The 15,691-nt window shown below is 40.2% G+C and overlaps 1 protein-coding gene across 1 annotated transcript in view; it reads left to right on the forward strand.

Moving 5' to 3' along the window:
* IGF2BP3 (insulin like growth factor 2 mRNA binding protein 3) overlaps positions 1-15,691 on the forward strand; it is a 150,638-nt gene that overhangs the window by 132,556 nt on the left and 2,391 nt on the right. The window contains exons 10-14 of the mRNA XM_060107644.1: positions 176-301; positions 8,077-8,193; positions 11,935-12,009; positions 14,531-14,662; positions 15,374-15,487. Coding sequence (XP_059963627.1) covers positions 176-301; positions 8,077-8,193; positions 11,935-12,009; positions 14,531-14,662; positions 15,374-15,487 — 564 coding nt within the window. The remainder of the gene's footprint in view (positions 1-175; positions 302-8,076; positions 8,194-11,934; positions 12,010-14,530; positions 14,663-15,373; positions 15,488-15,691) is intronic.

Here is a 15,691-nt window from a genome sequence, read left to right on the forward strand (position 1 = left end):
CAAGAATTATAAACAGACATAACCTACATACTCAAGTATAATCACATGGAACATCTGCTTTGTTCTAAAATTTGAGTCATAAAACGAGGTCACAGTCTGGATATTATCACATATAAATGCTCACTTACACTTGATCTTGTAATTGTAAAATGAAGGGACCTTTTTACCATTGCAGCTTCAAGCACATTTAATTCCTGGATTAAATCTGAATGCCTTGGGTCTGTTCCCACCCACTTCAGGGATGCCACCTCCCACCTCAGGGCCCCCTTCAGCTATGACTCCTCCTTACCCACAGTTTGAGGTAAGACAATGTGCCTTGGCTTTCTTTATGGTTGAGGGGGATGAAGTCAAGGGGACACAGTCAGACTTTGTTGCCCTCGAGTAGTGTGACATTAAATGCTAATTGGGAAAAATCTTAATGTGAAACCTGGTCCCCATGTGATCTCTCATCAGTTAGGAGCCAGCACAGGCTTTTCAGTTCTTGTCACTAGAACCTTCTTATCTCTGCAGAGTAGACCCGTGAGTTATTTCTTTTGAAGTTCTTGAGTAGTAGGGTTGTTAATGTATGTTTTCAGATATCAAAGGAAAAGTTTGAGACTTTGAGGAGGGGGAAAGAGGTTAGTTGTTTTTAAATGTTGAAGGAAAGGATTTTTAAAAGGCTTCCTTCATCTTGAACTTTACCTGAAAGTTTACTGCTTTGAAAGGTCAGTAGAGATTAGACACGTTTTCCACTTTGAATGTTTGTACTTATTAAACAGCTCAGGCAGTCGTGCCCACAAATCTATTGTGCATGTGTGTGTTTGTGTGCAAACGTTAAACAGCTTTTATTTGTTTTGTAAACAGGTGGATTATTAAGAAATAATCCTTATTTTTATATTTTCTTTTTAAGAGTAGCATTTTTCCTGAGGTCAGAAATAGGAGACCAGTGATAGTATGAAAATAAATGCAGCCTAGCAGACACGTATACAATTTTTTTTGAAAGAAGTGCACAATTCAGTTGCATCAACAATAATGACTGGAGGTAGACACTCATGTGAAATAAAGTTCACATTCTAGGATCTTCCTTCTTGAATTTGTTTTTACATCTCTCCCTTCCTGTTTGGCTCTCGTATCACATAAAGTTGTGAGTGGTACCTGCTACACCAAATTTAGGGAAATGTCCAGGGAGAAAAGGTGGGGGACTCCATTCTCTCAGTGCCTAGAATACATGTAGAGTAAAATGCAACTGGAGTTCTACAGAGAACACAGATCGCTGAGATTGTTCATGTTTTTTATCCCCATGAGAATGAGAATTTCCTTTGCCTGTTCTTGAAGCTACCAGGCTGTCAGGTGTGCTTAGCTTTTGCCATGGGCTTGAAGTGTGTGTGTTTCTGCCTTTGCTGTCGGTGACGTTTGCATCTTCCCCTGCCCCTCATCTGCCACTTCAAACCTCTTTGGGTAAAAACCATGTAACAAAGCCCATTAATCTAAAGATAGACATCAGAATTTCATATCAAGTGTGAACAGATTGATGATGTGTTTTATAAAGCTTTGCACCGCAGCTAAAGGTGATGTGAAGTGGCTGAGGTGTTTGTACCTTGGTGCTAAAGGGGAGGGGTGTAAAGAGAGAAGAGCCAGTTCTGTTTGTGTTAGTCTCCTCTTCTTCGCTCTGGGTTTCTTTTCTTACCCACGCAGTGAAGAAACCGAGATAAATGAATTATCTCTAAGGACTCTTCTTTCAGGTCAAACATTACTAGTTTTTACAGAGTTCGATTTTGTTTCTTACAAATTGAAAGTTTGCAGCAACCTGCATTGAGCAAATCTATTGGTGCCATTTTCCCAATAGCATTATTTTTAATTAGGTATGTACATTTTTTAGACATAATGCTACTGCACACTTAATAGACGACAGTTATATACAGTATAAACATAACTTATATGCACTGGGAAACAAAAAACTTTGTGCGACTGACTTTATTGTGATACTCGCTTTAATGCAGTGGTCTGGAACTGAACCTGCAATGTCGCTGAGGTATGCCTGTATTTAAAAACTGGGTTAGAGAATTAAAGGTTGGCAGGTGTTTGCTCTCAGCACTCTATGATACTCCTCCATTGCATTTACAGCTGCTGATGAGAAGCCTACTGTTCTGCAGAAGCTCTCACAGAGAAGTCAGGTTACTCACTAAGATAGTCTCTTTATCCTTGATTCCTGTAGGTTAGCGGCAAATCTCTGCTTTTACTTTAAATATATATTGCCTGGCAAGGAGTAGGTTTTCATGACTAAATGGTTCAGAGACTATTTTCATGTATTGCTTCCTCTTTTAGAGTTTCATTTTTTTTTCTACACGTGTTTTCTCACTTCTGCTTTGTAACATGAAAGTAGAATTGATGCATCCTGTCTTTGGATAAACCCCTTGTCGCTGTTCTAGTCCAGAATTTTGCCCATGCCTCCTCCTAAAACATACTCTTCTTCCTGGAACCTGCCAGGTTGATTTTTCCCATAGAGCCAAAGAGTGGGTTCTTCCAACAGACAAAAGTCTCTACTTCCTGCCTGGCAGCTGGCTTACGCAGTACTTCATTGGCAAACTTGAAGTTTATAAATGACAGGAAATGCTCCTTTCAGAAATGCTCAAACAGTAGGGAAGAGGCGTTTGGCAGCTAGTGAGCAGAGTAAGAGCTGGAATTGGCATCGCACACAACAACATCCATAGCTGGATGGTCTCGGCAGCTTGCGTTGGGGTTGGGAGATGTTAGTTCAGGCGCCGTTGTCTCCATAATTCTGATAGCGTCCTCGGAGTCTCCCCAAGTCTCTAGAACAATAGTGTAATCTGAAAATTGCTAACTTGGCTGCTTATGGAAGAGGCAAGTAAGGTGAGCACTTCTTCTTAGGCCTTACCTAGTTTGAAGTGCTCTTTAAGAAACAAAATATAATTTGAAAGCGATTGTTAGATCAAATGACTCTCATGGAGTCTTGTAGTCGTACTGTTTAGGATTTCTTACTGTGGGTGCAGCTCTTTTGTTAGTAAACAACTTCAAAGTAAGTAACTCGTTGCATATATTATCTCTGAGAGGTCTTGGTTACTTAGTTATAGGGAGAAACTTCCTTTGCTTTTTTTTTAAACTTAAATATTCTGTTCAGGTTATGAAGTTGAGTAAACCCAATTTCAGTTCCAGACCAAAATCCATTAAAACAAAAACAAAAAACCCCCAGGAGTATGTATTTTACAAGCCAAAGGGAAACACTGGCATTCTTCCAGATTCCTGGAGGCTGGTCTTGTTGGCTGGCATGCATGTCGCCATGCCTTTGTGATGTCTTAGATTCTGTTCCCCACAAAGTAAATACACTTAACCTTACTGTTTGCTCATTCTTGTATTTCCTCATGATAGATGATTAGGAATTACTCATTGGCAGACTTCACCAGTTATGCAAACTTTCAGTTGAGCAGCTTTGTTCTTCTGTTATTTCAAGCTATAGCGTAGGGTCTGCCAAGAAGTCCAAAGGAAGTTTTGCCAATAGGCATCTGGCAGAAATCCACTGGGAAACAGCTTGTGACCTGAGTGTCTTTCACCTCTGAAAGTTTAGGAAGAAGGGTTCAGGATAATGCAGCTGAACATTAACTTACATGCAAAGAATGTGTAATGCTATAGGGTAATGCTGATGCGTTTTTTTTAAGCTCATCTCAGAGTCTTAGATTCACTGGTGAAAGAGACTTATCATAACCCATTGTTCTGGCTTCTTAGTTTTATATGTAAAAATTGTCTGTTTATCTGGGTGTTCTAATCCTGAAAACATGGCTTACTACACAGAATCCCATATAAGAATGGGCCAGTTTAATGACTGTCCAGTAGACAGGATGTTTATGTGAGGTGCCTTATATTCCCAGAGGAAAGTTTCCTTGAAAAGAAATTTATAGTCAGGGATGTGCTTGGTGGATATGGAACTGGAACAAAGGGATTTGGGTGGCGTTCAGAAACATCTTCATCAGGCTTCAGACACCTGATGAGTCAACTTTTCATTAAGGTGCTATTACCAATAGTACACACCGCTGTCTGTCAGTCCAGGACACGGCTTCCTGGCATGCTTCATTTACTTCCCTCTAATCTCCCAGTGTGGAACTTTTTTCTGTCTGCCTATTGATGCTTTCTTTATGTCTTAGCCCCTTCTTTCTATTATAGTTTGGTCCTTTTAGCCCTTCTCTACTGTCCACCATTCCTTTTCCAAATCTTCACTCAACTTTTAAATTCACTCTTAATCTCCTATTGGATTTGTTACCTCCTACCCCACCTCCCCAAAATCAGTAAAACAAAAGCATCTATAGCCTCTCATCCATGACTGTATCAGAAAGATGATTTTTCTTTTGTTCAACTTTGGAGACTACAACACACTTTCTGCCCGTGGGCTTTTCTCGTAGCCATGGTCCTCGGTATCTTCTAGGCGGAGACATGCTCAGGCTACATTTGTGAGGCTCTGGGACTTTTGCGCTGGGGACGATGCCTGTTACATTAGGCCTCTGAGGATATTCAGAAGTTGCTTTCTGGGGTCAGTCCCAGGAAAAGTAGTTTTTACTAAACAAGTAGTTTTTCTCAAGATGTAGTAAATCATGTAACCAATTTTTTAAATTAGCTGCTGGGAAGCTTAGAGCCAAATTTGTATAATAACAGCATTTCTGATTTTATCTTTCCTGTTGAGGTCCCTATGCTCTTATTTCTTCACCTCCTTTGTCTTATCTTTCTATTGTGTATTTTGTAAGCAGCATAAAATATTTCTGGAACATGGCCCAGAAAGCAAATAATTATATAGTCATGGCAAAATACAGTGGGGCAGACCTGGGTGAGTTACACATTAGATTTAGTCTGATCCTTAGGTCTTTAGGACCTAAGCCAGCCCCATGACTCCTCCCACCCCCCTAAAAAAAAGTTTATTATTCAGAAGAACATTACATGGATGTTCTCAGTGAGATTAAATAGTTAGATCCTATCCTTACTTTAAAAAATTGGTTCAGATTAACATACCAGTTTTAATATAAGGACCAGAATGACCAAATAAATTGATACTAACATTGAGCACAGTTTATGGGCAATGTCAGCATTAATTCATTTCTATCCAGTTATTAAAATAAGAGAGGCCTTAAAGTGTCCCTCTGGAATAAATGGTATGTGGTAATTGCCTAACACCCTAGCAGGCTGTGAGGTACAGTGCTTTCAAAAGAGAGGCATTGTTCTTATGACTTAAAATTATTTCATTCTTCAGTATTTCCATTTGGTTCTTCACTGATGAATAGCAGTAGAAGTTGACTTGGCCAAGCTGTGCCGGATAGGCCTCTTTCACAAATATCCACAGTCAACAGTTCACTGGGAAGGCAAAACCTCTCCTGATATGTGTGTTCCAAGAATGCTTATAGAGCCCCAAGGGAATCTTCATTAGACTGACAGCTGTACTAAGGCGTGCAGTGTGTTATAACATCCTAGGAAACATACCAAAGATATACCAAGTTGTAAAGAGTATAGTATGCACATCTATTTATACAGATGCTGAAGAAACAAAATGTACAATGGTTTTTGTCAAGAATATTTTCTGGAGTTGAATTTTAGATTAACTTGTATAGGAAATAAGGAGGTACATGGTGGGGTGTGGTTACAGATAAAGGAAGAGACTTAGAAGAGCAGAGTTCAGATGATTTTTATGTGTGGGAAATGAGACATGGGGTCTAGAATCACACACTGCTTAATATTTGTAAGTGTGAAAGGCATGTTTCGAACCAAAATGACTTCCCCCTGTCTTTTACACATTTATTCACCCTAAGATAAATTAATTAGCATGAGAATTTGGAAATATCTATTTTAAATGTTCATGCTCTGATCTAGCATTTTTATTACATAAAACCTTAGAATTATTTGTACAAGGGCACAAGATTTATGTTTAAAGATTTGATTGCAGCGTTAGACAAATTGGTGAAAAATTGGAAACCAAACTTTCTAAAGGTCTTTAAAATAGCATCCTCAGATATAGCAAAATAACTGTCAGGGAAAGATGAAGGAATTGGGGATTTTTTTTTTGGACTTTTCTGTGATGTGGTTATTTTATTCTCATAGTGGAAACAAACATTGAAACCCTTAAGTTTCAGTTAAAAGTGTCTCACACATGCTTAAGATGGATGTATTGCAGGTGAGACAACAAACCTGTTGATTTCTTTTCCTTGTTCTAGTAGAGCATCTTGTCCTTCTCTTTTTTGGTGATTCAATTAAACACATCTTTTTTGGTAAATTTTTAAATTGAGGTATAATTGATGTACATTTTCAGGTGATCCAATATTTGTATAGACTGCAAAATGATCACCACAGTAAGTATAGTTAGTTAACATCCATCACTGCACAGTTACAAAAATTTTCTTAAGTGTGATGAGAACTTTTAAGATCTACTCTTAGCAACTTTAAAATGTGCGATACAGTATTAACTGTAGTCACCATGCTGTACGTTACATCCCCAGGACTTATTTTATAACTGGAAGTTCGTACCTTTTGCCCTTCTTTACATCATGCTTTTTTTTTTTTTAACATCTTTATTGGAGTATAATTGCTTTACAATGTTGTGTTAGTTTCTGCTGTATAACAAAGTGAATCAGCTATACGTATACATATATCCCCGTATCTCCTCCCTCTTGTGTCTCCCTCCCACCCTCCCTATCTCACACCTCTAGGTGGTCACAAAGCACCGGGCTGATCTCCCTGTGCTATGCGGCTGCTTCTCACTAGCTATCTATATTTTACATTTAGTACTTTACATCATTCTTAATCTTTAGTTTTCCTTATTCTTCAAAATAAAGAAAAATGTTCATGGACTGTCTCTGATGCCCCTTTCAGCATGTTGATGATCAAAGGCTACACATAACAAATTTTTTTGACTCATAGAAGTCAAACCAACACAGATGGAGAGAAGAGTGATACAACCAGGGAAGGGAGCACTTCCCTGAGAGCTCTACTGGACATTTTTCTTAAGTCATTCCTGCAGGTCTATGTATATTGCAAAGTACACCATAGCTGTTGGAATTGAGGTATAAACTCATTTTTTGTGAACATGGCTTAGGAGATAGAGAAGCCCAGGTTTGAATCTTGGCTCCAACACCAATCATTATATGACCTTGTGCAAGTAATCTCTCTGGCTTGGTTTTCTCATCTTTAAAATGGGAATGCTCTTAGTTTCTATCAGTTGGATCAGTTGTGAGGTGTAAATGCACAGCAGCTTACACAGGGGAAACTCACAAACTCTCACCACAAAGGATTGCTGTGTGCACCTGCCCCCGATCATAGTTATCTTCCTCTTAAGCCTCAGTTTTATTTGGTCAATGTAAGTTTTTCTGATTGATTTTGGTAATTCTAGACAAGTCGTGGACATGTTCAGATTTATTGACATTGTTCTTAGTTTTGTCTTGTGTGATATCCTTTCCTTTTTCTCATTCCATGTTTATAATTGGTAAATTGGCAAAAGGTTTTCCTTTTATTTAAAGAACCAGACTAGCCTTCTGTTATTACTAGTGTTTTTATTAAAAAAACAAACAACTTTGCTTCAGAGGAAGGAAACTAAAGACTTAGAAAAAATTCCTACCAAATAGTGTGAGTAAACCACGTCATATGGAACAGCCTTGTGCTGAGGGTGTGTGGAGGGACAAGGAAGTGGAATGGCTGCCGCTGAGCATCAGGGCCCCTCTGGAGGTCTGTGGTGCTCAGGGCGCCGTGCTCTCTGCCTCTACGCCGAGCTTACAGGGAGAAGAGGGAGCTGTTATTGCCACTAGGAATTTTTGTGTGGTAAGAGTGGTGGTGTCATTTGGTGGACCAATATTAAGTGGCACAAAATTTGTTTTAAATCTGTAAACTTGAGGAAAAATTGTACAGAGAAAAGTGATGTTTTAAATGCTAACACTTTCAGTATGAATGTGAGATCTTCTCAACCTGTTAGGTAAACTCATATCAACTTACTGTGGTGGTTTTTCCTGAAACTATCCTAATATTTCTAACAGTATGAGAATGCCCCTATCCCTATGCCAGTGACACAGCCTGATTTGTATCCAGTAAGCATGTATGTCCTTTCTTTTCCAACAGCAGTCAGAAACAGAGACTGTTCATCTGTTCATCCCAGCCCTGTCTGTCGGCGCCATCATCGGCAAGCAGGGGCAACACATCAAACAGCTTTCTCGCTTTGCAGGAGCTTCTATTAAGGTACTGTTCTGCCAGCTGTGGCTCTTTTTTTTTTTGCGGCACGCAGGCCTCTCCCTGCTGTGGCCTCTCCCGTTGCGGAGCACAGGCTCTGGACGCGCAGGCTCAGCGGCCACGGCTCACGGGCCCAGCCGCTCTGCGGCATGTGGGATCTTCCCGGACCAGGGCATGAACCCGTGTCCCCTGCATCGGCAGGCGGACTCTCAACCACTGCGCCACCAGGGAAGCCCATGTGGCTCTTCTTAAGGACAGCAAGTTACAGAAATGTGAGTCTTCCTGCCACTCTGTAATTTGAATTGAATGTGGCAGTCTATGTTGGGGTACATAAGTGTGTGACAGAAAACTCCAAACAACTCTAGCTTAAACAAGGTAAGTTAAATTCTCTCTCCAGAAAAAGTAGTCTGCAGGCGTGCAGTTTACCGTTAGAATGGTGGTTCTGCCCCACCGCATTCCTGGATATATATTCCTCCTAGCTCATCTTCCCTGGGCGTGGCTTTGGTCCCTCACACTCCCAAGTGACGCTATTTAGTGCTGGAACAATCAAGGCTGTGGTCCTTTTAAGGAATATACAAATTGACAAAGGCTTGGTAAAGTCATAGCTTTCTTCAGTCTATTGGGGGGTTTATTTTGGTTATATTTTATAAATATATATATAAATAATTTATTTTTGGCTGCGTTGGGTCTTCATTGCTGCATACAGGCTTTCTCTAGTTGCAGCAAGTGGGGGCTACTCTTCGTTGCGGTGCGCGGGCTTCTCATTGCAGTGGCTTCTTGTTGCAGAGCACAGGCTCCAGGTGCACGGGCTTCAGTAGTTGCGGCACACGGGCTCAGTAGCGCAGGCTCAGTAGTTGTGGTACATGTGCTTAGTTGCTCCGCAGCATGTGGGATCTTCCTGCACCAGGGCTTGAACCTGTGTCCCCTGCACACTGTGCCATAACCACTGTGCCACCAGGGAAGTCCAATTTTATAAATATTTATAAATATTTAATTTTATAAATATTTAATGAAAATTTTAATTTGAATATAGTACCAAAAAAACCACAATGCACTCAAATGTTTATAGTATCTTTATTTATAACTGGGAAATGGGGAAGAAGCAAATGTTCATCAGCTGACAAATGCATATAAACTGTGGCCCATCTATATAATAAATATTACTTAGCAGTTAAAAGGAGGGAACTGTTGATACATAGAACAACTTGAGTGAATCACATGTATTATGCTAAGAGAAAGAAGACTCAAAAGGCCACATACTGGGCCTTCCCTGGTGGCACAGTGGTTGAGAGTCCGCCTGCCCATGCAGGAGACACGGGTTTGTGCCCCGGTCTGGGAGGATCCCACATGCCGCAGAGTGGCTAGGCCTGTGAGCCATGGCCCCTGAGCCTGCGCATCCAGAGCCTGTGCTCCGCAACGGGAAAGACCCATCTACCACCAAAAAAAAACAAAAAACAAAACGGCCACATACTGTATGATCCCACTTATATTAAAATTCTGGAAAAGACAGAACTATGGAAATTGAGAAAAAAGAATCAGTGGTTGCTAGGAGTTGGAGGTGGAGGAGTTGAAAACAAAGGCAGCATGAGGAAATTTTGAGTGACAGAAGCTGTTTTTATGTTGATTGTGGTGGTATTTACAACTATGTGTTTGTTACCAAAGGAGTGAGCTTTACTGTATGTAAACTACACAGTTAATAAAAAAGCAAAACACACAGGAAAGCCCTCATATTCTCTCTTGTAGCAAAAGATAACAAAATATGTGAGCAGAAAATGCAGCCAAAATAAATAAATGGGTAAAGGAAAAGACATGATAAAAGACCAAGGGGTGAACTAACTTTACTGTCCTGTTAGTTTCCTGATTACTGAGTTAATCTTTAAAACATGCCCACACATGCAAAAAGAACCTAGCAGCTTTGTTTTGGAAAAACTGCAATGAACATTTCATGAACAAGAAGAATTGGGTATTTAGACATTTGGCTCTTTTTCTTTCTGGCTTTAATGGAGGTTTTATGGTGAGGTTAAAATATTTTTGTTTCCAGAAAGTCTGAAACGTGTAATCTGAAAGATTCATCAGCACTCCTAACACTTCGCTACATTTCCATAATATAAATTTCCATATATGTACTTACTTTAATAGGCATATATTTGGTATTACCAAATCATAATCATTTGTGTTAACTTACTGGACATTAAGATTGTTCATAATTTATCCTGCACAGGGGGAGACAAAGTTTTGGTCAAATTGTCCTATATAACCTTATCCTTTAATGCGAGTCTACAGAAGTGGATTTGGTGAGTCACAGGGCATGTGCTTTTTTCAGGCTTTTGAGAGATTGTAGCAATTTGTACTCCTAACCTCAGTGTACAAGTGTCCTCAGCCCCAGCCCTCTATCACCAGTGTTGACAAAGATCCTTTTTTAAAAAACGAAACCTTACTCAGAAAGGTGAAGAATGATACCTTCTTTTGGGGTTTCCTGTGAATAATCCTAAGAGTGTGGTCTAAAAGGAAGTAATTATTGGCTTCTTTTACAGCCTCAAAATTAGTGCCCAGCAATAAAGTAGGAATAGTATTAATTTGGGTCTAAGTAACAGAAATGTTAGCTTTATTTTGAGGGAAGGAGAAAGCATGAGTATTACAAGTAAAAAAACATTGTTTTGATTATGAACGTGTGGGGAAGGGCCTACTAGACTATAAGTAATTGACAGTGATCACACTGAGTGGTAGTTGGGATGGCTTTTATTGTATTTTTTGCTTCCTGTTCTCAGTATTTACTATAGGGAATTGCTTCTTGCACAGCAAATACCTAGCAAAATTTTTTCTTTTTTTCGCGGTACACGGGCCTCTCACTGCTGTGGCCTCTCCCGTTGTGCAGCACAGCTTCCGGACGCGCAGGCTCAGTGGCCATGGCTCACGGGCCCAGCCACTCCGCAGCATGTGGGATCCTCCCAGACCAGGGCACGAACCCATGTCCCCTGCATCGGCAGGCAGACTCTCAACCACTGCGCCACCAGGGAAGCCCGCAAATTTTTTTCTTTTAAAACAATTCCTACCAGCCAACTCCCCAAATCTTTCTTACTAGGGGAATGCTGGTTTCCTCTCCTTTCAACAGTCTCTGCAACATTTCCCTAGCCCAGGGTTTTTGTGTGATTTCACACGCTCTGCCAAAATAGCAAAGTCTGAGTTTACTTTTCTTCTGCCAAATTAATGTTAGTTTATTCCATATGTTACTCCAGCGAGCGTACTTTGGGGGAATGTACCGATAGCCTAGCCTAACCTGGGGAACCTAGCAGTTTCTTGCACATACAGGGGGCCCAGGGTGTTGGGATGCGCGTGGACCAAGGACCACCCTTTCAGCACCCACTGGTGTAGTGACGAGGAATGTGACGGTGGAGCCAGACCCAGCTCTCCCTCCAGCTTTACTGGCCTGTGTGATCGTGGGCCAGGTGACTCACCTTCTCCAGCCTTCGGCCTCTCCGTGAGGCAGGACCTCATCAGGAAATAGTGAGGGTTAGGTAGAGGCTGCATCTGGACTTTGACATTAGGGCCAGGCACAGTGTAAGTACACAGTATATGGCAGGAGCCATAACTAATGAATCCACATTAATCACTGCCTCTTTGTAACTACCTTCCAGAAGGCTTTCATTCTACATTTCAGTCTAAGTCATGTGCAAATGACAGGCTGGTTGGTGTGACATTTCTATTAGTGGCACCTGAAAGTGTCATAACCCGTTACTGGGTCTGTTACAGATCGCTCCAGCTGAAGCACCAGATGCTAAAGTGAGGATGGTGATTATCACTGGGCCACCGGAGGCTCAGTTCAAGGTATGTGCTCTGGAGTGTGTGCACAGGTAACAAATGAATGGATGTCTTCTTTTCGGAAACTCCATAACCTGGCTTCTCCTGTAAAAAAAAAAAATCTAATACTCAGTAGAAAGAATCTCTCAATGGAAATTTCTAAGACTAAGAACAGAGTAGAAACATACCGCAAATTACACTTTAAAAATAAACCAAAGCCTTTGTTTAATTTTGAGAGTTCTGTCATGGTTGTTGGTTTTGCCTATCTCCCAAAGGAGAATTTGCTCAATGCCCTGTTAGCGTATTGAAGGTGAGACCTTAAGACTGAAATTTGGAAGTCTGATTCATATGCCTTGCTGTTCTCAAGTTTTTCCTCTTGTCCCAGAGAGGCCTCAACCTTGAATTAAAATGTCCCTGTTTGCTCTTACCCTTGGGTTAACTGTTAGCCCTTGTCTACAGTCGGTCAACAAGCCACTCTAATCTTCTGAATTTTAGAGGTAGAAATGGCAGAACTCTTACAGCATTTGTCCTGGTGTGAACCATTGGTCATACTGGAGTTTGGGGCCTTTGGGGCTGGAATGCCTGCCACTGTGTCCTGAGAGGTGGTGTAGCCGGGTGATAAAGAGCAAGACTTGGTAGCCAGGCTGCTGGTTCAAAGCCCAGCTTTACCATTTACCAGTGGTGTGACCTTGGGCGAGTTACTTAGCCTTTCTCTGCCTAGTTCCTCATCTATAAAATCGGGGTTTAAAACACCCACAAAGTTTAAACAAGGTTCTAAGGTTTAAACAATATATGAATTGCTTAGAATAGTGCCTGACACATAGGAAGTACAACATAAATGTGCTGGTGGTGGTGCTGAGCAGACTTGGGATGAATCAGACTAAGACCCTGCCAGATCCTCAAATTCACAAATATATACCTTTGAGTATGTGATTTCTCTCATAAAACTCAGTAGGGTGTCTTGTCATAGGTAAAAGCAGCTACTCAATTCAGTGCAATTTATCCAAAACCCCGTCTTATTCCTACCACTTAGCAGCTGTGTTAACAGGATAACTCTTTAACCTTAAGCCTTACTTCTCTTAGCTCTAAAATGTGGCTAAGTTAACAAGTGCCCACTTCTTCCCTCCTTTTAAACCATCACTTTCTTTGACCTCTATTTTTCACTAAAAATCTGAAGTTTTCCCTTCATTACATGAAGAACAGGAAACAAAAGGAGGTGCTTTGAGATGTGGGGTACAGTTGCCTAGCCTCAAGCTTGGGTCAAGAAATTTACTTCCTCATGCCAGCCTTGTGGTCCAGGCAGTTCAGATCAAAACTCAGAGATGCTGAAAATTGCTTCCTATCCCAGACTTACAGAGCCAGTCACTTTTAGTATGAAATACTAAAAAACAAATACAAAAACGTCAATTATGGTCTTATTATTCTATAAATGGAATTAACTATCTTGCAATTTTCATAATGCTTGTATGCTAGGGAATTCAGAGTCTGTTTCCCTGTATCCTCCTATGCCTGTGTTGTTCAGTTGTCTTAAATGGGACATTTTAGAAAAGCTATAATGCTTAAATGTCATTTATGTGATCAGTGATAATTACAAATAAATTATTTTATTTTAGACATCTAAGTAATAGTAAACCTCCTAACCCATATTTTTTCTTAAGAATTCAAGAGCTTGTTTCGGAGGACAATCTGTTGCGTCCTTTGACTGTGTTGATAGCTACATCTGTAGCCTGAGACTTTGAGGATGAATGGAAGATAGGGTACTAAGATGTACTTTCTTTTGCTGTAAAGTGAACTTATCATTTCTGCACCAATGAAAACGTGTTGGGTACTTTTTGGTTCTCTGCTGTGGCAGCTTGTCAGATGAAACCAACTCTGACTTCTTTTTCCTTTGGTGTATACCAGGGCAAGTTAATGGTTGTACATAATAGGAGAGGTTTATTATGTATAACTTCTAGTTGTATGCAGCAAGTGACAGGATGTGTTTGACTGTAACTGTCAGATGTGTATGTTAACTTGATTTTGTAGCCTTAGTCGAAGTAGAAACCATCTGGCTAAGATGAAGAAATGTTTAACCAGAAAATTCCTTGCTGGCCCATTTAGACAGCGGCTTAGCTTCTTGTGAGCCTCGCATAGGTGGCTCTGTAGTTCCTCTGCAGTCCCCTTTACTCAAGAAAAACAGAGTTACTATCTTATTGCCAGCAGGAGAGGTTTTACCTTTCAAGACTGGAGAGCAAATGGTCATTTGTAAAAATTTATTTATTTTAGTTAGGCTGACTGCTAACTTATTGCCTTTAACCGTTTTTGTCAGAAGAATATGGTTTAATCTTATTTCATCAATCATTCAATTGCCTCATCTGTGATGTACAGTTATTATTGTTGTCAACCTTTTCTAGGACTTCCTTACTTTTCCACTTCTTGTGCAACGTTCCACAATCTATCAAATGCAGATGTATCATTGCAAAGGTGGATCCGGGCCATCATTAAAGTTAATGGACCTTTTTGCGTTTCCTACATGAATGACACTGATGAGATATGTTCTCATCTGTAGGCTCAGGGAAGAATTTATGGAAAAATTAAAGAAGAAAACTTTGTTAGTCCTAAAGAAGAGGTGAAACTTGAAGCTCACATCAGAGTGCCATCCTTTGCTGCTGGCAGAGTTATTGGAAAAGGAGGCAAAACGGCAAGTACTTCAGCAAAACCTGTGCAGTGGTATGAAAGGGAAAGCGTTGAAAGGTACTTAGGAGTTCCAAGTCCCTAAATTTTGGCTAACTTATAAAAAGCAGGACCGTCTGGGCCAAGGTTTGGAGAAGACTGCCTTCTGTTCCTCCTGAGTGTTGGTGTCAGCTACCAGTGAAAGAGCGTCTCTTTCAGACCACTTCGTATGGGAGAACTGTCTCATATTTATAAGGGGCATTTTGCATTTTCTGTTGATATACATCAGCTTTTTACTTTTATTGTGCAAACACTTAATGACATGAAAAGAAACTTCAAAAAATTTCATCTACATTTATAACTTATACCTCTGTAACTGAAAAAAGCAAATGGTTTCCAGTTTCTAACACATAAAACTTCCAAGTCATTTTTAAAGCTATTTACAATTCTGAAGTGACTGAAAAAGTGTGTACTTTGGAATCAGATTTTCAGGGGTTGAAGCTGGTTTTGTCATTAACTTATACAACTGTGGGCGAGTCAGTTTCTTTCACTAAGGCTTAGTTTTAATTATCTTGAAATGGGGATAATACTAATAAACTGATAAGAATTATTAGTATTATTAGATGAGATTATAAATATAAAGCCAAAGCTCAGTATTTTGGTACATAGTAAGGAAATGGTCATTTAAAAAAAAAAAAAAAGGAGAACAACTCCACTTAACATGATTTATCTCCTTCAGGTGAATGAGCTCCAGAATTTGTCAAGTGCAGAAGTTGTTGTCCCTCGTGACCAGACGCCTGATGAGAATGACCAAGTGGTCGTCAAAATAACTGGTCACTTCTATGCTTGCCAGGCAAGTGGGCTCTAGTGTGATAAGTGAGCTCTTCTGCTGCTTTCTTCTTCCTGAGTGATCCTCCTCCCATGCGTGTCCCCATGTCATATAAATATTTCAGGCTGCTTGGTGCTTAACACTTTTAATCCCCCTTTTAGCAGGTGATTTCAGAGACTCTGCTAGGAAACTAATAAGTATGTATCTTTAATCTTCAAATAAATTTCA

The sequence above is a fragment of the Mesoplodon densirostris genome, chromosome 9 (assembly GCF_025265405.1).
Source record: "Mesoplodon densirostris isolate mMesDen1 chromosome 9, mMesDen1 primary haplotype, whole genome shotgun sequence".
NCBI classification, from domain to species: Eukaryota; Metazoa; Chordata; class Mammalia; order Artiodactyla; family Ziphiidae; genus Mesoplodon; species Mesoplodon densirostris.